General features: G+C 37.8%; 1 protein-coding gene across 3 annotated transcripts in view; it reads right to left on the bottom strand.

Moving 5' to 3' along the window:
• Window positions 1-21,993, bottom strand: part of p2ry1 (purinergic receptor P2Y1) — a 32,880-nt gene that overhangs the window by 5,098 nt on the left and 5,789 nt on the right. For 2 of the 3 annotated variants that reach the window (XM_062976681.1, XM_062976682.1), the window contains exon 2: window positions 8,014-20,037. In XM_062976681.1, coding sequence (XP_062832751.1) covers window positions 18,900-19,985 — 1,086 coding nt within the window. In that variant the 5' untranslated portion in view covers window positions 19,986-20,037 and the 3' untranslated portion in view covers window positions 8,014-18,899. Of the gene's footprint in view, window positions 1-4,174; window positions 5,798-8,013; window positions 20,038-21,993 lie in introns of those variants that run through there. The other variant, XR_010004770.1, reaches the window with a different exon arrangement.

Genomic DNA, 21,993 nt, shown 5'->3' with positions numbered 1-21,993 from the left:
GTATACTGTATTTCCAATAATCTTTGGATTTGAAACGCATCGTGATAGACTTCTAAACTTGGAATCCCCCAGCCTCCCTCTTCCTCTTTTGCATTTAACCATTTGTCCCTTATTCTGGGCCTTTTTCCTCCGACTGCCCATTTTCTTATTCTCCTGTCCCATGTCTTTAGTGTCTTCCTATCTACTGTGTTCGGTAATGTTTGAAATAAATATGTCAATTTTGGTATTATGAACATTTTTAGTGCCCTTATTCTGTCCACTCTTGTTAATGTTTTTCCTTCCCAATTCTTAAACTGTTTCTCTATTACCTTCCATTTTTGTTTATAATTCCCCTTGACTATACTCTTTGGGTTTTTATATATCCATACTCCTAAGTATTTCAGCTTCTTTAATCCTAATCTTAACCCTGATATTTTCCTAATCTCCAGTTGTTCCCTTGGTGGGGTATTAAGACATAGTATCTCTGACTTTTTAATATTGACGAATAGTCCTGATATATTTTTAAATTCTTCCAGTTTTTTAATAATATCTTTTACCATAATTAACGGTTGACTTGTAATAATCATTGCATCATCGGCAAAGAAATTAAGCCTTATTTCTTCCTTTTGTCCTCCTCCCTTTTCTATTTTGTACCCTGTCCAATTGGTGCTATTCCTGATACTTTCAGCTAGCATTTCTATCGCTATTACAAATAAAGTGGGGGATAATGGACAACCTTGTTTTGTACCATTTAAAATTGGTATCTCTCCTGTCCTTCCATTATTCACCCTTATTTTTGCTTTACAGTTGCTGTACAATTGTTGCAGCGTTTTGCAAAAGTTTTCCCCCATATTCAACTGTTGACATAATCTTAACAGATAATTGTGATTGACTTTATCAAATGCTTTGTAAACATCCAATTTGAGAATTCCCATTTTTTTCTTATTCGAATTTGCATGATTCATTGCAATTACTACATTTTTTATTGGATCCCCAATTTTTCTTCCCTTCACAAATCCATATTGATCCTCTTTGATTATTTTTGGCATTATTGTTTCCAATCTTTTTGCTAAAATTTTTGTAAATATTTTATAATCTTGATTGCATAGACTAATGGGTCTGTATGACCCTGGTTGTGTTAAATCTCTCCCCTTTTTGGGTATAGTTATAATTTCTGATACTTTCCATGTTAGGGGGACTTTTTGCTTAGTGTATATTTCATTGAACAATTCTGTTAGGTGTGGTGCCAACTCTTCCATAAATGCTTTATAATATTCTGCTGGAAATCCATCTGGCCCTGGTGACTTGCCTCCCTTTAACCCTTTAATTGCCCTTATTGTTTCCTCTTGCGTTATTGGTTGGTTTAATAACTCTCTGTCTTCCTCTGCAATTTTTTCTCTGATATTTAAGTTCCCTTGCATTACCCTCTCTTCCTTATATAGATTTTTATAATATTTTGCCATTATCTCCCTAATCTTACTTTGCTCCTCTTGTTCTTTCCCATTTTCGTCTTTCAATCTCTTTATCCATGTTTTTTCTTTTTTCTTTTTCAAATAGTAAGCCATCCTCTTCATTGATTTTATATTCCAACTTTGGGAATAGCTTTTAACGTATAGATATTTATTTATTATATTCCTTTCCTCAAATGCTTCTAATTGGTTTTTTTTCTCCTTTAGCTCTCTCCAAATCTGTCTATCCTTAGTCCTTTTATGTTTGTCTTGCAGGGTTTCTATTTCTTTTATTCTCTTATCCTGTTCATTCCTCCATCTTCTTCTAAGATTTACCTCTAAACTTATACAGTGACCCCTTATCACTGCCTTACTTGCATCCCAAATTATATCTTTAGTTACTTGTCCATTGTCATTGGTCTCAAAATACTTATTTATTTCTTTCCTAATTGTTTCATATTCTTCCTCTCTACTGTTTAAAACTGTGTTATATCTCCAGGTTCTTTCTTTTCTTTCTATTTCTAATTTTACTTTTACTCTTAATGGTGCATGATCCGATAAATGTATTGGAAGTGTTTTTGCTTCTAGAATCACTGATTGGTTTGTATTTTTCCCCAGAATATAATCTATTTTGCTATATGTGTCATGTCTTCCCGAGTAATATGTCCATCTATTATTCTCTGGTTCCCCTTCTAATAAATCATTCATGTTGTATTCCCTTATATTTAACTTTCTATTACTATTTTGCCTTGTTGTTACCAATTCCAGGTTATAATCTCCTGCACAATACACTTCTCCTTGTGCAAACTTATCAATTTCCCCAAATAGCTTTTTTAAATACTTTTTTTGATTTTTGTTTGGGGCATATATACACACTAAAGTGATTCTAATTTTTTCAATTTTCCCTTTAATCATTACCCATCTCCCATCTGAATCCCTTTTTACCATTTCCACTTGGAAGTCTATTGTATTTTTAATTAAAATTGCCACACCCCGTGCTCTATTTGAACCTCTCGATTCATACACCTGTCCCCAAATCCTATCATTAAATAATGGAGTATGGTCCTTTCTCTTATGACATTCTTGTAAAAGCAGAATGCCAACTTTATAATCCTTTACCATTTTCATAACTTTTGCCCTTCTTTGTGGAGTTGATAAACCATTAACATTATGAGACATTATTACTACTTCACCCATAACCAGGTATTATTTGCATTTACCCTCCTGTAGTTTCTTTCCCCTGTCTGCTTGTCTTCCCATCCTCCCCCATGCCCCCCAGAGTCCAGACCTCTCCCTCCTCCCATCAGAGGGAGACCTGAAAGAGTTTTCCCTTTGTTCTCTTCCATTCCCAGACTCCCTCCCACCGGTGACTGCGTTGCCATCCACTGCTCTCCCCTCCTGCATCATCTTTTACCCCTTTAACCCCATTTGTCCAAATTTCATTATTCCACAAATGTTAGGCTGTTCATTCTTAAGTCTCTGTACTAGATCTCGTTTCAATTCTTCTATTCTCCTCTCTAATTTTCTGTTTTTTAAGATCTCTTAATTGTTTTTCTATAGATTTAATTTGTTCTAAATCCAGGTCCTTCAAATTCCTTAAAGTTCTCTTTTCTTCCCTGTCCTTTGGATCTCCCATTGCAAATAGACTCTGAAGTAAGTCTGTCTCTGTTGGTCCGCCTCTCTCTGCAGTCTCCAGCTCCCTCGATGCTTCTTGTCCAGTCGGCTTGTCCTTGGTCTTATCTGATTCCTCCTCCAGACCGTCTGTTTCTTTTCCGTCTGTATCCAGTTTTAACTGTTTAAGCATTTTCCTCCCACTTTCCAAGTCGGAAGCTTTATATAATTTATTGTCTTTATATACAATTAGGGTGGCTGGAAAAGCCCAGGTATAACGTTGTCCTTTCCTTTCCAAAGTTCCTGTAATTTCCCTCATTTCTGCTCTCTTTCCCAATGTCTCTGAAGATAAATCCAGGAGTGGCCATACTTTACTGCCAGCCAAGGTCAGGTTCTTCATTTTCCTCAATTTTCGATAAACAGTGTCCCTTTCAGCCTCCCTTGTGAACCGTATCAAAATATCCTTGGGTTTCCTGCCTCCTCTGAAAGCCCAATGTATCCTCTCGATTCCTTGCGATGGGACCTGAGCATTTGTTGCAAGCCACTCAGCTATAACTCCCTTCAGATTCTCCTTTATCTGAAGACTCTCTCCTGCTGCTCTCAAACGCAGATTGGCTCTTCGGGATCTGTCCTCGAGGTCAGCAACTTTATCTAGAAGTTTTCTATTAATGTCTCTCAGAGTGATTAATTCACCTTTTTGTCTTCTGATCTCCGCTGCTGCCTCCTTAAACTTTTCTTGGCATTCTTCCACTTTATTCTCTATCAGCCCGAGTTTGCTATTAATTTGTGTGATTTGCTCTCTTGTCTGCTCATTTCCCTGTCTTAAAATCTCCATGTTTAATTTAAGATGTTCCAATGTAGTTATAATTTTGTTCAATTTTTCTTCCTCCCCTTCCTTCTCCTTTCTGTCCGCCATACTCACAGTTGTCCGAACTTCTGTTTGGATTCTGAGATTTATGGCTTCAGTCACCTTTGATTGTGACCTCCCAGCCTTCTCTCTTTTCTCCTTTGATCCGGACTCCAGTTAAGGAGAGATTTATGACCCTTTATGGGCTTTTTGAGGCTTTAATTGCCTTTATAGTTAGGAGAGCAATTAGGCACGTCTACTCTCGTTGACGCATGCGCAGCTCCCCCACCTAACAAGTTCCAAGCCTAGAAGTCCACAGTGATAAATTCCACAAAGGAAGTATAGTAATATATAGTATAGATTTTCCTTTATTCTATGTCATTTATTAGCAAGAGCTGGATACTTTATCCTTAAAAACCTCTGCCAATTTCACTGTTTTCTCCATAGGTTATGCATCCCTTATCTAGAATTTCAAAATACAAAATACTCCAAAATCCAAAATTGTCTTCATGGATGGTTGGGAGAGTGACACCTTTGCTTTCTGATGGTTCAGTGTATGTAAACTTTGACATTAGATAGATAGATAGATAGATAGATAGATAGATAGATAGATAGATAGATGCTAGATAGAGAATAAAGTTTCCCCTAGGCTATGCGTCCGGGGGTGTATATGGTCCTAACTTCAAGACATCTCATTATATACATACAGTATATGCAAATATGGGTATTCCAATCTGAAAAAAAATCCCAAAGACTTCTGTCCCCAAAATAGCCTGGTCATAAATGATTTAATAACAGATCTGCCTAGAATAAGTTGCCCATTGAAGAGCTTGTTATCAAATCCACAAGTGGAACTGATGTATCATTTATCTGCAATAGCATTACGTGGCTGCTTTCCCCCTCCCTTTCTCTCTGTACCAAATGTGAATCACTGAATATAGAAAATGAATGTGATCAGATGGTGGGTGGGTGGCTATGCTTGTTCTCAAAGCGTCAAGAGCCAATTTGCAACAGGATCTTATGAGCCACTATGTGGATGTTGCAGCTCAACTGTCAACAACATCAGTGCCACTGAAATTGCTGGTCTATTGCTTGCCTTTGAAAAAAAATTGGGGTTGCCAATACAGAGATTTTTCACCATCAAATGATCTTAACTTTCACTGAAGATTTGTTGGCTAGTTATACAATTGTATTTGCATCTGTTCATATCATGATGAAATTTGTATTATGTCAAGCCAGAGTTGTTGGGTAACTTTTCATACATATAACATTCTTACAATTGCAGCTGAAAAAAAGAAGTGTTCAGGGGAAAAACGGTTTTAAATTCTGTATTAATTTTCATTACATTAATCATTGGTTTCAACAGACAACTTTTTTGTTGCCTGAAAGTTTGCTGTTTTCCATCCAAATGAGATGAATTTTGTAGACATCATTCTACCTTTCAGATTACACTTCAGATACTTAATTTAGAGGAAGAAGAATGCTTATTTAAAAAGAGGGTAACTCCAATAATATTCCCACCAGCAGAAGCCCCAGTCACATTTATTCTGCTCATAAACGTCTACATATTTGATATGTTATAGACTTTCTATCACAGTTTCCCCAAGCATCAGATGTGCCATGTTTCAAATATAAAAGACAAACAGTTCCCATTTTATAGACAATTAGAAACCCTCCACAAAGACAAAATCCACACAAGGACTGTATCCCAGATCCAGTGAGCACTATTCTGGTTTGATCTTGCTAATAGCATACTCACCTGTTTAAATCCAAACTCAAAGTGGACTTGAAAGTCACACAATTCCACCTCCCAAAAGCCACCTCAGGATAACGGACTTTTTGGCATGTCCAGGATTATTTTAGATTACACGATGGTAGTCACTGAAGATTTTTCTTCCCAGCATGCATAAGCCTGAAAACCAATAGCTTTTCTTATTTTCCTGTCAATCCATCTGAACTCCCATTGGATGACTCCTTTATCCAATTCCCTTCCCATCGTGTCTTAGTGAGTGAGTGGGTGCAAGAACTTGAAATGTCATGGCCCAAGCTGAATGAAAAGACTTTAATTCTCCCAACATACAGATATATTTGCACAGGATCCAGGGTGAATGGTGTGTGAATCAACAGGGCAAGGGCGGCTGGGAGGGACTTTAGTGGCTCTCTCCTCATTCCCTCCCCTGTCCTATTCCCTGTTTGTCCTAGACATTCATATACTATGTGCCATCAATCCTTTGCCCATCTGATCCTCTTCCCACCCACCCACGCCAACAAGTGAGTGACTGACAGGTGAAGAGTGATCCCCAATTCCACCTGTGCCAATAAGTGAAAGACTGAGTGACTGTGCCCTCCCTCTTCCCACTCATCCCACCAATCCTCTTCTCCCCACCTGCCCCAGTGAGTGAGCTAGTAATCCTCAGATGTTTAAATGTGGATGAGTGTCTATGGTTAATAAAATGTAATAAAATAATAAATATTTAATGAAATGTAACACCCTCTGTAAATAGAGAATCTAAAACCTTAGAGTTTTGTTTTGTTCTTTGAAAATGAATGACAATGCCACACCTGCCAGATCTAGGCAACTGTCCACTAACCTGTCCTGCCCTCCAAATCACCCTGGCCCCAAATTCCGCCCAAATCCCAATTTGAGTACCAGGACACATTTTTGAGAAAACATCAAAAAGAAATTTCTCTAGGAACTGCAGGGTAAAAAAACAACAGTTTTAAAAATTGCATGAATGCCTAAAAGAAGTACTTTTACTTTTGGAATGTGAAGAACACTGTGTTTCAACCACATTGGGATCGAGGTAATGACACATTATTTTGCAGGTGTGAATACAGCCCTAGTTGTTATTAAAATTAAATAGAGCATTCCATTCTGTCAATTGCACTTTTCATTTCATTTCCCTTCCCAAGGACCTTTTCGTGAATTGTGTCTGGGCCTATATCCCACTGTTGGTCCATCTAGATCAGTGGTTCTCAACCTGTGGGTCCCCAAATGTTTTGGCCTTTATCTCCCAGACATCCTAACAGCTGGCAAACTGGGATTTCTGAGAGATGTAAGACAAAACACCTGGGGACATCTAGAATAACCCTACAGAATCAATTGCAGAACAGTAAACTGACAGTTAGCAAATGTCATGGACTGAATGGATTTACTCTAAATGGGATTAGCAATTTATACCATAATGTTCAATAATATTTCTGAATACTATGCCTGAATTTATTTCTTCAGCGCAACACAAGATCTCCAATGCAAAACAATTTTCAAAAGCAACAATTTTAGTTTTTGTCACTTGTTAATCTATACTATTTAAACAAGTGAACAAATGATGGCTAGTGAATTCAATTCTCTTTCATGCATGCTACAAAATAAGAAATCAATATGTGGGGTATTTGCACACAGCTGTTGAATGTGTAAATTGTATAGAGTGCAGGGGCTGAATTGTATATAATCTTTTTTATGTAACACTATGGTAAAACCATATGTATAGCATCTCCTATCAAGAATTAACAGCATTTTGATAAAATAATCCCATAATTATTTACATATTATCTTATTGGAACTTCTTGCCAGGGAAATATGGATAGGATGATGATCACTGCTTTGGCTGAGTAGAAATCATTGCTTCTCCCTTAAATCAGAACGTTCAATTTGCACATATTCCCTCTACACACTGCATCCCTCCAAACCCTATTTCATTCTGTTCCAGATGGCTTCCAACTATCTGAAGCAGCTTTTTCACTAAGTAGGGGGAATTAATGAAAATTAAATGTCCTGACTTGTTTAAGAGGAAGCACTACCTGCCAAGGCAAAGTCAATACTAGACACAACTTGAAATGTAGGATGTTGTCTGCTATAGATAGCCCTTTCCTTCCCCCACCACAGAGAAATAGGTCAGATCTGTAGCAACCGAGTTAAATGACATAATTGATAGTCTTGCCTTGTGACTGATTCGCTTGTCTCAGGCTAAAGGCTTTCAAATCAGTACTGTTCAAAAGCTTTGGATTTTTTTCTTGGATTTTTTTCTTCCATATTTTCTAACAAAAAATGCAAAACATACATTTCTGTCTCAAGACAAATAAGTGGATATCCAATCTACAGTGACAAATAATACATCAACCACTAAATCAGTGTTCCATCGCTTTATTAAGATCTTGTTTACTCTTTAAGTAGCTCAGTACAATGCTAGTAACTCTGTGGAAGCAGTGCAGTTTTACTGTCACTAAAAAGTTACAAGATGGCATGCCTTATACAAAAAAACTGCATGCAACCAACACAGCATTTTATACAAAAATGGATAATCTTTTTTACTCATGAGAGTTATGCACAGTTAGTTTTTTACTCCCTAAATAACTACTAATTTCATTCCACAACAGAACCTGAGAAGCTTAAATATCAAGTAACACTGTCTCTTTAGGCAAATCAACTCAAATGGCACTGTTATCCACAAATAAATCTCGAGTTACTCAACAATATTACAGAGTGGTAGAAAAATAAAACATTTTCACATTTGCACTTGAAACACACTATAAAATCCAAATTTGCAAAACATTTAGCACATAGATCACACTTTTTATTCCTTCATATTATTCTGAAATGATGAACTATGATGCCGATAAATAAAAAAAGTATTCAACCCAGATATTATTCCTCTTAACAAATACAATCTGATAAGCAATTTGTTTAAAAATGTCCAGGTGGTGTTCCTGGAATAAACAGCCTGTGAGTTCTGGAACCAATGATGAGAAGGAAGTCACTTAAGATATAAAACCCTCTCATTACATAATTACAGTGAGTTAAAATTCAACACAGCAAGGGTAAGATGAATGCAACATTTTTAGCTGTGCTGCAGTTGAGGGCTTGTTAGTGTCTTCTGTACACCTTTGTTTGGACAGTTAAATTGTGCTCATCTTTTACCATATATACATTGGAAACTCCTCTAAATGAGTTTGAACAAGAGGCAGCATGTTCTTAAGGATTGAGCAACCATGTATTTACTGCTATCTAACCCAACTTCCCTGGGCAATTTCATTTTACTTCATCTTCTAATCTGAGTAACAAACAAGATGATACTGGGCACATTTAGTAAGTAAAGATTCTTTAAAATTCTAGCTTACTAGGAAAGAGGCAGCATGCTTGTGCATGCTGTCCAATCATTCCTACCACAAGTGGAAGTGGCTTACAAACCACCAAACCTCCACTTTTGACTTGTTTATTGTGATGTCCAAGCTTGACTAATCTGCCCTGTTTTTCTCCAAATAAAAATATGGAGACATAAAACTTGAGTCGTAAGCCAAGAATGAGTGTGCTGAGTTCTAATTTCACAATAAACAATCTCTGAATGAAAAGGTATTGGGAACCATCTCAACACAACCATAGTCCAGCTCAAAAAGGTCACAGGTGTGTAATTTATTCTGTGAAAGCCAGGGATCCCTACAGCTATGGACCACATCTCTGAGGGTAGGGCAAACAAATAAATAAGGTTTTGGATACTTTGCTCCCCAATTTGGAATAAAAGGATAAAATACTTTCATCATACCAAGATACTGGAAGGCAGAATTTTGTTCAAACCTCAAAGCACTAATGGGATGCAAAACCAATGATAGTAGATTAAACTTGTATTTTGTTGTTTGTGGGGGCATTGAGCAGCAACTATTATTCTTCCAGAAAGTGATGTTCTTTACAATATGATAATTCTCTTTCATCCATACAACAAGCCTGAAAAGGCCGAGAGCATCATGTGAGGTGTTATCTCAGATAAATATAGGGTTGGGGGGGGGGGGTGCATTTTGTTCATTTTGGTGGGAGTTCTGCATTTCTAAAACTATCAAATAGAGAGGGCCAGGTTGTAAAAATTCCAGTTTGGAAGACCATAGTCACCCAGCCAGTATAACACAGAGCATGTTGTCTGGGAAGTTTGGGAATTTGCCAGTTTTTAAAATTAACTATTCCTATCTTCTCCAAAGAAATTGCCTCTTGAAACCTATCACATGAAGGGATGCACTAACATTAATCTCAACTAAGATTACATAGTATTTCCAGCTCTTTTAAGTATGATTAAAAAAAACAGTTAAGTCTTCACAACTATAACATTCATTAAATTATTCTCAATATCCAGTGAATCAGAAGGAATGTCAAAAGAAAAATGAAATTGAATATTTTCCCTTACAAACCAGAAGTGGTGCAGATTTACTCTCTCTTAAGCAGATGGATGGCCATCTGTCGGGGGTGCTTTGAATATGATTTTCCTGCTTCTTGGCAGGGGGTCGGACTGGATGACCTGTGAGGTCTCTTCCAACTCTATGATTCTATGATTCTTAATTGAATACAAGAAGTGAGATTTTAATCTAAACCAGAACAGAAAGGTTTATCTAGTTTGTCTAGTTCAATGGTACAAAACTGGGGGTCGTGTCCTGATATACATGAATACGAAGAAACTGGCAAAAATGGCCTTCTGAGCCTCTTTTCCTTGTGAAAGTCCTTCCAACCATCTCAAAAATTGCATGAGAGGTTCAGGACAATTTGCTGAATGTAATTGCCTTTGTATTAAGATGGGGTTGGGTAATCCTAAAAACATCAGATTGAGACATCTTCCATAAAAATGCCTTTCTGTTGATAGTAGGAAGATCCTGAATCCAACCCTGAAAATTTGATGTTAACTGTGACAATATTGTTTTTGGTGTTGCAATTGCTTTTCAATTTGTGGACTGTAATTTAATTGTTACATCTGTGAGATTAGCAACTCGTGAAGTACAATGCTACACATATTCAGAGTACATTTGAAAGTTCATTTATTTTATCAGTTGGAAACCACATTCATCCACAATATTTGCAAATGTTGAAGTGCATTGTATATTCTCATCATGGTTTTGGGTGCCAATTAATTGCTTTTTAAGTGTGAAAGACAGCATTATATTAAATTATTGGACTAGCTCAAATAAGCACCATTTACATATACAGTAGAGTCTTACTTATCCAAGCTAAATGGGCCGGCAGAACCTTGGATAAGCGAATATCTTGGATAATAAGGGGAGATTAAGGAAAAGCCTATTAAACATCAAATTAGGTTATGGTTTTACAAATTAAGCACTAAAACATCATATTATACAAGAAATTTGACAGAAAAAGTAGTTCAATACACAGTAATGTTATGTTGTAATTACTGTATTTATGAATTTAGCACCAAAATATCATGATATATTGAAAATATTGACTGCAAAAATGGCTTGGATAGTCCAGAAACTTGGATAAGCGAGGCTTGGATAAGTGAGACTCTACTGTACCTAGCTTTTTTGTGTTACTCTCCCCCACAGCACTGTGAATGCCCAACAAATTCTGAAGATGTTTGGGTTTTGATCATATTTACCATTATTGTTCAATTTGTATTTTAAGAATGTTGATCTCTTAATGATGTTTTGACAGTGATGAAAAGGAGGATTTCTCAGAATGGCATCTACAAAATCAAACATTTCAGCTAAGGACATTTCTACACCGCAATAATTCCAAAATAAACCTGCATGTTATTGTTACCATTGGATACTATTTCAGAGGAAGGAATTGACAAAATCACTTCTGAGTATTCCTTGTCTTAGAAAGTGTTATGCAATTAATGCCATAAAATGGCAGGTGATTTGAAGGCAGGCATGCACACACTGAGAACTCTCTAATGTAGTATGTGAACTCTTCTAGCTCTCCAATGAATGCTCCTTGAACTGTTACGATTGCCTGCAGAGTGGCAATTAATATTACACAAGCATGAGTATGTATGTTACACAAAATCAGGAAAAAGAAAATGCTTCTTCACACACTTTATTTTTATGAAGCAATGACTTCCAGATGTTATTAAACTACAAATCTCCAAAATGCCCATGGCCTGAGGCCTATTGACCATTGTTTATTGTCCTCCTGCATCTAGGGAATCAAGTTTAGAAATTACTGCTGGAACTGATTCTTTAGTGCATCTTATAGAAAGGCCCGCTTTTCCTCACACTGATGCACGTGTTTCTAGTTTTGTTTCAAGATTTTGGCTTAGAGAGAAGCATTACGTAAGAATGGAAGTGGGTACCTGCCAAGGTTCATATCCCAGGTCCACAGCCCTGCAGAACAGGGCTGTGAACCAAGTGGCTTTCCAGATGGTGTCTGACAGCAGTGCCCATCAACCCTTGCTATTGGCTTAGGTGGCTATGACTGATGGGAATTGCAATCCAACACCATCTGGAGAGCCATATGTCCTTCACCCTTACTTCAGAGCCTTCCAATTCTGAAGCTTCCCTTTCTCGCTGCTGCTGCTGCTGCCTGCTCATCTGTCATTTCTGATAAATGAACAGTGACAGCTGCAAGAAAAAGAGCAGCTGCAATTGCTTACCTTTCCCTCTGGGCAGTTATACACATAGGACCCTGAGGGAGAAGGTAAGACACTGTACAGCAATGAAGGGATCCTAGTGAAGGCATTCTGCCCAATTGCTCTTCCATGGCTATTGTGGGCATTTCAGCTACACAACATTTATCAGACCTAAAATATGTTCTGATACCACTGACCATCAAAGGTGCGCCTCTATGAGAATATGCACACACAACCTCCATATATCTGTGCTCTTCAAGTAATTCGAAGCCTAATCTATCAAAGCTGTCAATACTTTTGCTCAATGATATCCAGACTGGTCACTACTTGGCCAGATCTCTTCTCAAGGTGATGGCACAATACATAAAGTGCTGTTTGTTCACTAGTACATCATGATCTGGCAAAGATTTGATTATTTTCATGCTAACTTCCCATCCATTGTGTGTTTCCTTATCTTCTTCTATGTTACTGACCATAAATATCAAAGACTCATTCATCAATAAAGTGCATGCAGAAGTGTCACATTGTGAGGTATACAACTTAGAATGTCAGGCTAGCACTTGGAAAAACTCAGGTCCAACTCCTGAGTTACAAAGCTAACCAAGAAAAGCTTGGGACTATTCCCCGTTTAACCAACCACTCAAGGTTGTTTGAGCTTAAAATACAAGAGGGAAAACCACCTTGGTTTTGATAAAACAAATGGAGAATATAAAGGTAGTGATTAAATAAGATGGGCTAATTATTACCTCTGGATGTTTACATCCCAGATAGGATGGCATGAGCAGAAGAAAGTAGCTGAGATCACATTTAAGATATAATCCTAATGAACCCAAAACAGACAGAAGATTGGTGTTCCATATATGCAGAGATAAATATATAAATCTAGACAAATACCCTTTTTATTTCAATGGAATGTCTTTTCATTTTCAGACTGGAGTATTAAGAAGCATTGCTAAAAGGAAGGAGTGTCTGCTGAAGTCAAAATATGACACTATGTAACACGGTTTTTGTTCCTGGGTTATAAATGCTATTTCCAAATTGGTTCTATCATTAAAAACACAGAAAAAGTTTATTAATCTGCAAAAACTTTGCTTTTGTGGGACATCCAGCAGCACATTTTACTATAGTTTTTCAATGAATATCTCATAGAGTCTCAACCAATTCAATACAGTTTGCAGCAGCCACAAAAATGAAGTTTCTGGAGCATGACAACTTCTTTCAAAGTATGTACCACATAATTAAACAGGAAATAACACTTTTTCAGGAACAGAAAATGTTTCAATTTTTGTTATATGGTGTTATGGAGAGGAAGTTTTGGAATTTTGGAAGAAATAGGGCAAACTTCCATCCGAGAAGGCCTAGGGAATCCTACCATTAGACTGTCAGATGGACTGTGAAATTTTATTAAAAATTAAATCATTCAAATTCTGTATGCCCATAACTGACTGTAATTATATGTTATGCATAACTTGCACTGAAGGGCAACCCTCTGCCTTTTTGGGGTGAGCCACCCCTCCTGCTTAAATCATAGCCTGACCCAGAAACATAACCTTTATTAAAGTTAAAGCTGCAAGTTAAACCTGGTAACATTAAAAGGATAAATAAGTAACAAAGAAGACAGGAAAGGAACCCAAATACCTCCTTATTATCCGCCTTTTAATTTTTGGTGTGGATGTGAAGGATTCATCTTGTATCCTTCTCCAGTAGCATATTTCACTTTTTTTTTAACCTACATTGAAAGTCATTTCCTATATTGGAATATTGTGTGTGTGTGTGTGTGTATGAGGGACAGCAGTTGTTTCTGATACAGAAAGTGAGATATACTAAAAAAAAACCTGTTTCCTAAGGCATCTAAAAAGAAAATATTGACACTCTGGAATCTGAAGTAGCTTTTTGCTCTTCAAGGGAGAGAATACAAAGTTTTTATTCTGTTGTGTGTGCACACACATACACACAGAGAGAAATACACTTCTGCAGCATCACTTAGTAGGATCTGAAGCTTTGACAAACTGTTAAATGTAGACTGCACTCATTTGTGCACAGCAGAGATTTTGCTTTTGTTGTTGTTGACCTATATTGTTTAAGACTCTCTTCTCTAAAACTCACTGGGATTTTAGAAATCAAATTCTATTTCAGCAAAGGTGAAAGGTGCTCTTCAGAAACAAGGCGATAAAAAAGCCTACAGCACATGCAAATACTTCTAGGATGACTTCTTTAACTTACACTATAAAAGGAAAACAATATATTTCTCAGTGAGTTCTGTATGCTAAAACTTATATAAGACTGAGCTTTGTTATCATGACACAGTTTAGACCACTGTTTCTCAAACTTTGAGAAACACTGATCTTCCAGCTGTTTTGGATTTCATTGGTCAAAGCTTCTGAGGCTTTGGGGAGTTGAAGTCCAAAACACATGGAAGACTGCAATTTGAAGACTCCTGATATAAACTCAAGCATTTTAAGGGTAATGTCCTTGGTAGAGAGACCATCAACTGCCACATTGCACTGACGAGCATTAAGAATGTCTCTGCAGAGACTGGATTCAGTGACTCAGTTCCAATGGCTTACAGAAAAGGAAGGTTTAGATTCAGTTCCCTAAACTGGCAATTAGTGTTATGGATGGATAAAGTACCTGAATGTTACAGTTAAGAACCCTGGAAACATCCACACAACATATGTGACTCATGGACAAATTAATGTAAAAGAACATCCACACTGCCTTGGATCCCACCCTAGGAGACAGGTGATCTTGTTGGATCAGGTCTCAAATATATTAAGAAAGCATCTTCAGTTGGGAATAGGAGGGTTTAACAAACATACAGAGTTTGATGGGAATTTGTGGTGGGAAATTATTATCAGGTTATAACCTATTTTAAAGGTTACACCCTGATTACAATTAACTATGTCAATATAGAAGTATGTGTAAGTTGGGTGAATGTGAGCATGTAGGAAAAGAAAGTTATCCTAGAAGAAAAGGTTAAAAAATCAATTCCACCATTCTGCCCTTAATTCAGTTGCTGTGTTCAGCAAGGCATGTCTCAGTTAAATTTGGTTTCAGAGAAGTGTTTAGTGGCAGTGGCACGGGAAGACTGTTTCATACCTCTCTGGTGTTCTCACAGCGTCTTAATATAAATAGTAAATCACAAGGGTTCATTAATGAGAGGAATGCCCCTTCTTGAGCTGGGACCTAAATTTTCTTGACTTTCTCAATTTTCCTAAAACTGCAAGTAAAAGAACATATTGTTCAGTGGCCTTGTGTGTTTGTAATTTGGGTTTTAAAAAATATGTCTGAACAGAAGCATTGCATGTATAATCCTATGCATACTTATTCAGAAATAAGATCCACTGGATCCACTCATTTTGATGTCCTCAATAGTCATAGTAAGTGGAGAAGGTGCTTCCAATACATTTTCTGAAAGCTAAGATGCTCAGTTTTACAGAGCATTAAAGAGTGCCTGAAAACCGTCTTAGCACAATACAATCCGATTCATAGTTACATGTAGGATCTGGAAGCATTATGAATATATAATACAGCACAGTTCACTGGTCATTGCCTCCTCCCATTAAGAAGTTAAATAGATTCTGCAGGTTCAATACATTTTTCATTTATGAATTTTAAGCTGATTTGCAGTTTTGCCAAGAGATATTCAGAACTATTCTCTTTCCACTCATATTCAGCCCTTGGAAATTAATAAGCAAGATGTAAACAGTTTATTTTTATCCCTCCAGTAAAGCATGGGCTTTTGTAAGGATTTCCTAAAGCCATTGAAAGGATTATGTATCCTCTTCATTTTGTATACAAGGAATATATAATGATTTGAAGCATGGGTTTCTAGAACATTTTTTCAGATATATTTTGGAATATTAAGTGAAGTAAATTAGGTTTTTTTTTAAAGTCCAGTTTTGTAAAAAAATAATAATCTAGAAGTGTATGCTTGTGCAGTTAGTGATCTGTAGCTTACATGATTCTGGCTGAATTCAAATGAAACTCTTCCTATCTTTCCCTTATCCAAAATTATGCATCTCTGATCCATCTGGCTGATTTTTCCCACTCTGACACTCTCTGTGTGAAATGACTTCTTAACAAGATTTCCGCATACACAATTCAGTATACATGCAACCAAACTGCGTGCCTGATTCTCCATCACAGAACCAAACACAAACAGTGGCAATTTGATCTTATATAATTTAGATTTTTACATGTAGGAATCTGACCTATTTTATTTACTTTTTGAATGTACCTTCCATCTTTCCTCATCAAGTGGTCAGGGCAGATGGCAACAATATGCAACAACATGGCAAAATCTAAATGCCACCACAGAACAACAAACAAACAAAAACAAAGAGTGGGCTACAATCAAGAGTGAGCTTTAAAAGATACAACCAATTTGGAATTTAGCAAACCAGTTGCATAGACATCTGAAAGCCTAGGAAGGCTAAAGGGGAGCGCTCCACAAGAAGAAAGTTCCAGATATTAGACACTGCAAAAAGCTTTTACTTGTGCTGATTATCAGTCTGTCTGAAATGCTCATAGGTCATTTCCTGAAGATCTCAGATACGGATTGATAATGAAGATTTGAACATGAACAATTGAAATATTCTACGCACAGGTGGTCAGGAAGGGAGCCCTATTTGGGAATTCAATTCTCCCTCCCCGTCCTTTCTGCATGACAGCTCCCCAGTTCTGTCCTCTTTGGTACATCCCTGACAGGCAGGCTTGCCACTTTCTGCACATTTGGAAATGGAAAGACTGTTCTACACAGGTCACACAGGTTTACACACCATTTAAAAACTTGACTGCTAGTTCCCTGTACTTGTGGAATAGGTCCTTGCCCCAGGTCTTTCGCCTCCAAGAAGGGCACGTCCTCCTCACTAATCATTCCATCAATCACTAAATGCTCAACACGAAAAGAAAGAAAAAGAGAGTTTCATCTCACAAGGCATTTCCTATTCTTATATGAATCTTTTATATGTTTAGGCAAAGCATGATTTTCCCCACAGTGAAAATTAACAGCAGCTTCCTTTTCCTCTTCTGAGAGAGGGAGAAGGAGGTGGTGGAGGGGGGACCCACTTGAGAAGTAACAATTTGCTTGGAAAACAGCCATTGTCATGCAAAGTGCTGCATTCAACAAAATCAAATCAAAATTAAGGCTAAAAATAAATGAAGTGCACATCTTTTGGTGGGAAAAATGACAACGTATTGCCAATCAGAGAGGTTTTACCTATTCAAAAATTACAATGGCCCAAAAACTAGATAACTAATCTTGAGCAGGACATCAAACAGTTGACTGGGAACTGGAATTGCTGCCAAAGCATAGGGATATAGGATACATGTTTTATGTTTAGCTATTTTTAAAGAAAAAACAAAGTCAGAATCCCTTGAAAATAGCACAGTTCTATTTTGTAAAAAAAAATCCATCTCTTGCCATTACCTCAGACAGTATTATTACTATTTGGGCAGTAAGAGACTTAAAATATATATAAATGAGCAATCTGTGAGAAGGACCAACAAGGGACTATTGCAATAACATCCAAGCACATGGGGAACATGGGAAATTTCATCAGATGCTTCCATATGCCAGCTTTAGGCTTTACCAAGCAGTCTTGTGTATGTCAGGCTAAGGGTTCACCATACAATTAAGAAGTACTGATTTTCATGATTCATGAGACTATCTGGAAATAGTATCCCGCTTGCAACAATGGATGCTCATTACAGCCATACTATCACAGGTTGAGAGTGACTCAACCCATCCTTTTCCTCTGAACATCACATGGCTAAATGCCTCTCTATATAAACTCAGATTTTAAGGGGGCAAATAACACCCACTAATAGGTTAACTTTCTGGAGTCACAAAATAACTGCCAACAAACCATTAGTGTATTTTGGCTATTGTTTCAATATGCTTTCAAAAGTGAAAAAAAGAGACAAGAAACAAAAATCAATTTGAGAAAAAGAGCAGAGCCGTTAGAGCTCACAAGTACATTGGATAAGGGAGAGAGGTGCCCAAAGGCAATGCCAAACAAAAATTTCAAGTCATATAATATGCTTCACGTTATTTAATCATTAAAGAAAATTCTACTTTAATATGTACCAAAGTTAGAGCAGGCTTACTTCTTATTGATTGGATGGGTAAAATACTGCCAGCATCTTGAAAACTCTTTAAATGAAAGGACTAGATGCTTTTTTGTTGTTGACAATGAAGATGAGGATAGAAGGTTTTTTTCCCCTAATGAAAGCTGAAAATTTCAGGGAGGGGTCTACAATATCCCTGATTGGGGCTATACCCCATAGACCCTCCCATTCTGGGCAAAACAATGCAGAAACAAGAGAGATTTGAAACATGAAATTGGGCAAGGTTTACCTTTCACAGATACTTTTCAAACTAGAAATTATGCAGTTTTTATGCATCACTAGTCTATCAGATGAGTTAATGTTTCAGACACGGTCCATACGGTTTCTGCTTAAACTGCACATTGTCTTTCTTCCTTGGCTCACAGAGCGTTTTTAAATTTTTACGTTTTTTAAAAAAACACATACACAAATATATGTTGTCCACTTGTTACGTTTTCTTGAAAATGCTTGAAACGAGGGTGCTCTACGGGTTAAAAACAATACGCGAAGATGAGGAAAAGCAGAGCAAAGCGTTTGCTTGCAAAAAAAATTAATAACAATTCACAAGCTTGTGTCTCCATTCTGTTTGCACTCAGATAAAATACTGAGAGTCATATCCTCACTTTTGGATTGCACATTGAGCTCACTTCGTCTTGAGGCTTTTCTGGTTGCTCTTGAGAGCCTTCTTCGAAATGTATCTCCTGCCAAAAAATACAGAATAGGATCCACACAACTGTTGAGACTTGCTAGACCCCGAGTTACTTGGTAAGTGGCATAAACCCTGTTGTTAAAGGCACACATTTCTGGAGTCTGAAAATCCAGCCTAGCTCGTAGATTCAAGTTTTTCATCACATGAAAAGGAAGGTAAGAGACAGCAAATACTGCCAATACTATTATCACCAAGTAAATGGATTTTCTCCTAAGTGGGGAATTGTCTAGATCTTTGTAAATCAGTGCTTTTACTATTAATCCGTAGCAACCAAGAATCAGTATGAATGGGATGCAGAATAAAAAGACTGTGGTGCACATGCTGTAAATGAAGTAGCTTCTCAGATAGTTATCTACCGTTGTGTCGTAGCAAGCCATGGTTTTGATTTTCCTTACCTCAGTCCCAGAATAGAAGAAGATGGGTGAAATCGCTACAACCACAACTCCCCAGACCAGGGCACTGATATATACTGCGTTCTTTTTTTTCAGCCTCCCCAAGGATTTCAAGGGATACACAACACCTGTGTATCTGTGCACACTGATGCAAGTGAGGAACAAAATGCTTCCATACAGATTGACATGAAAAATGAACCTCTGGAGCTTACACATGAAGTCTCCAAAGATCCAATCAGTTTGATTGAAGTAGTAGAAGATGAGCACAGGAAGAGTCAGGACATACAAGAAGTCAGCCAGTGCCAGGTTGAACATGTAAACGGAGATGCCACTCCACGGCCTCATGTGGAAGATAAACATCCAAATTGCCACACTGTTGCCCAGGAATCCAGTGATGAAGACTACGATGTAGACAGCAGGCAGGTAATAGAACTGGAAGCCAGTTTTGGTCAGTGAACATTTGCTGGTGGCATTGCTGGTGACATTGCTAGCCAGCGAGTGAGTTTCAGTCATGTTCAGGACAGCAGACAGAAGGACTTCAGTCATGGTTACTCCCACAAAGTCGCTTACATGGATCTAGAGGTATCAGCAAGTGTCTCTGGAAAAACAAAGAAGTATCTCAACTAGAACAATAAAAACCAGAAAAGACAGAATAAAGATCTAGCCTTAGTTTAATCTTTTCATTTAGAGCATGTTCACACAACATCGGTTTTTCCCAATGGTGATTAAATAGGAAATCTATTTTTACTTTTGGGACACTGAGAGTTTTTGTAGATTATACCAAATATGGCTTTATTTCTTTTTCATTTTGACTATTGCGAAAACAGGACCTTATGTACAGCTTACAACAACACGTTTTACATCATCCTGGAGGGTGAAGACAAAGGCATCTCAGCCCCGTCTCCTTGCATCATGTCACAAGGTGGTGTCACACTGCCCACATAAAGTGTGTTACTCTTAGGTCTGCCAGTTGACTTAAATAGGAGGAATCAAGGCCTGGCTGCCCTGAAAAGTTTAGTCTGCTCTCTGGCTCACTTTTTGGCCTTCTAATGGGCACACAATGGGACCCTGGATCTCTCCTGGCTTTACTCGGGAATTTGTGTAGTGGTATGGTGGTCTGTATTCCATATACGTGGTGACTCCCCCCACTGTAGCAGAATATGTTCCAAGACACACACACCTTGTGGGTACCTAAAACGACATATATTTTCAAACTCTATACTTGGGTCAGAAGCATACCAAATAATAGCACAGAAGGATTCAGAGAAGCTCACAAATGCTTCCATTTACGAGCTTCTCTTTGTCATCCAGTACTATTCTACGGTATTTTGGGGCCATAAGCATAACACAGAATAGCAGTGGAGGATTAGGAAACCTGCAAACACTTCTGAGATTTTTTTGGAGCATAGGCTATTAGATAAGGGCAGATAAGGGGTTTACTAATAATAGCTTCATTGTGAGACATCAGACCATATTTGTTCTGCTTCCCCAATGATGGTGGTGGGACCTCTAGGCATCTGCATGGGTTTGAGCTTGCCTGCCTCACTCCAAAGCTGCAGAAGGGACCTATACAATCAAACCCGGATGGCCCCAGTATTTTGCCACCACCCACCATGCCAGTTTGTCACCAGCATCCAGGCTGTTGCAGTATGTCAGCCAAGAAGTGGGCTGGTTGATGACTGGCTCATGCCTCTAGGCAACAACAAAGACTAGGCTGTAATCAATAAATACCACAGCTACTTTTACATGTATGTGTGTGTGTGTGTGTGTCTGCCTTCAACTTCAAAGGTGATTTTGCCACATCTAAAATATAGCCTTCAGCACCAAGGAATGGCTCTGCTTAACTTTCAGAATCAGACAGGTTCTGGTGTCTTTCCTTACAATTCCACTGCTATTCTTTCTGATCCCATAATGGGAACGGGAACCATTTTAGGCATCTTTGATCAACTCTTCCTTGTCTCTCTCTCACACATGTACATAAACACACCGACAATACAGTCTAATTTCGCAAAGGGCATTAGTCATTTTAAGCCAGTCTAATAGGATTCTTCTTTTTGTCAAAGCAATCTGCATCCCCAGCTGGAATCTTACGCATCAGGTAGGCAGATGGAAAATTGTAAGCTTAACCTGCAGCGTTTGTCACAAAATCATGTGAAACAACTTCAAGGAACCAGGAAGACTCACTTCCCCAGCCAGCTCTTCTTGCACTATGGATATTTCACCTCCCAGTTTGGTTTGCTATCATAAGGAAGTGACAGCAAAGCCTGAATGGGGTTTGAAAGTGAAGTGATGGAATATAGAAAGGACTGGAGAGAGAAGATGTTGATTTATTAAACCTGAAAGGAGATGGCAACCTTTACTTTACAGAAAATAGTGTAAAAACTTCAAGCAATATGGACTAGGACTACGTCTTTAATACTGCCTGCTATCTTTATCCTGAAAAAATATTTCCATGTCCAAGAATGCTATGTTCCATAAAATGAATTTGTGGCCTCATGGATTGGAGGCAACATGAGTGAACCTGGGCACTTTTAAAGGTATGATTCACTTCACG

The sequence above is a fragment of the Anolis carolinensis genome, chromosome 3 (assembly GCF_035594765.1).
Source record: "Anolis carolinensis isolate JA03-04 chromosome 3, rAnoCar3.1.pri, whole genome shotgun sequence".
Taxonomy (NCBI): domain Eukaryota; kingdom Metazoa; phylum Chordata; class Lepidosauria; order Squamata; family Dactyloidae; genus Anolis; species Anolis carolinensis.
The sequence above is the reverse complement of the archived record's forward strand: the minus strand, read 5'-3'. Positions and strand labels throughout refer to the sequence as shown.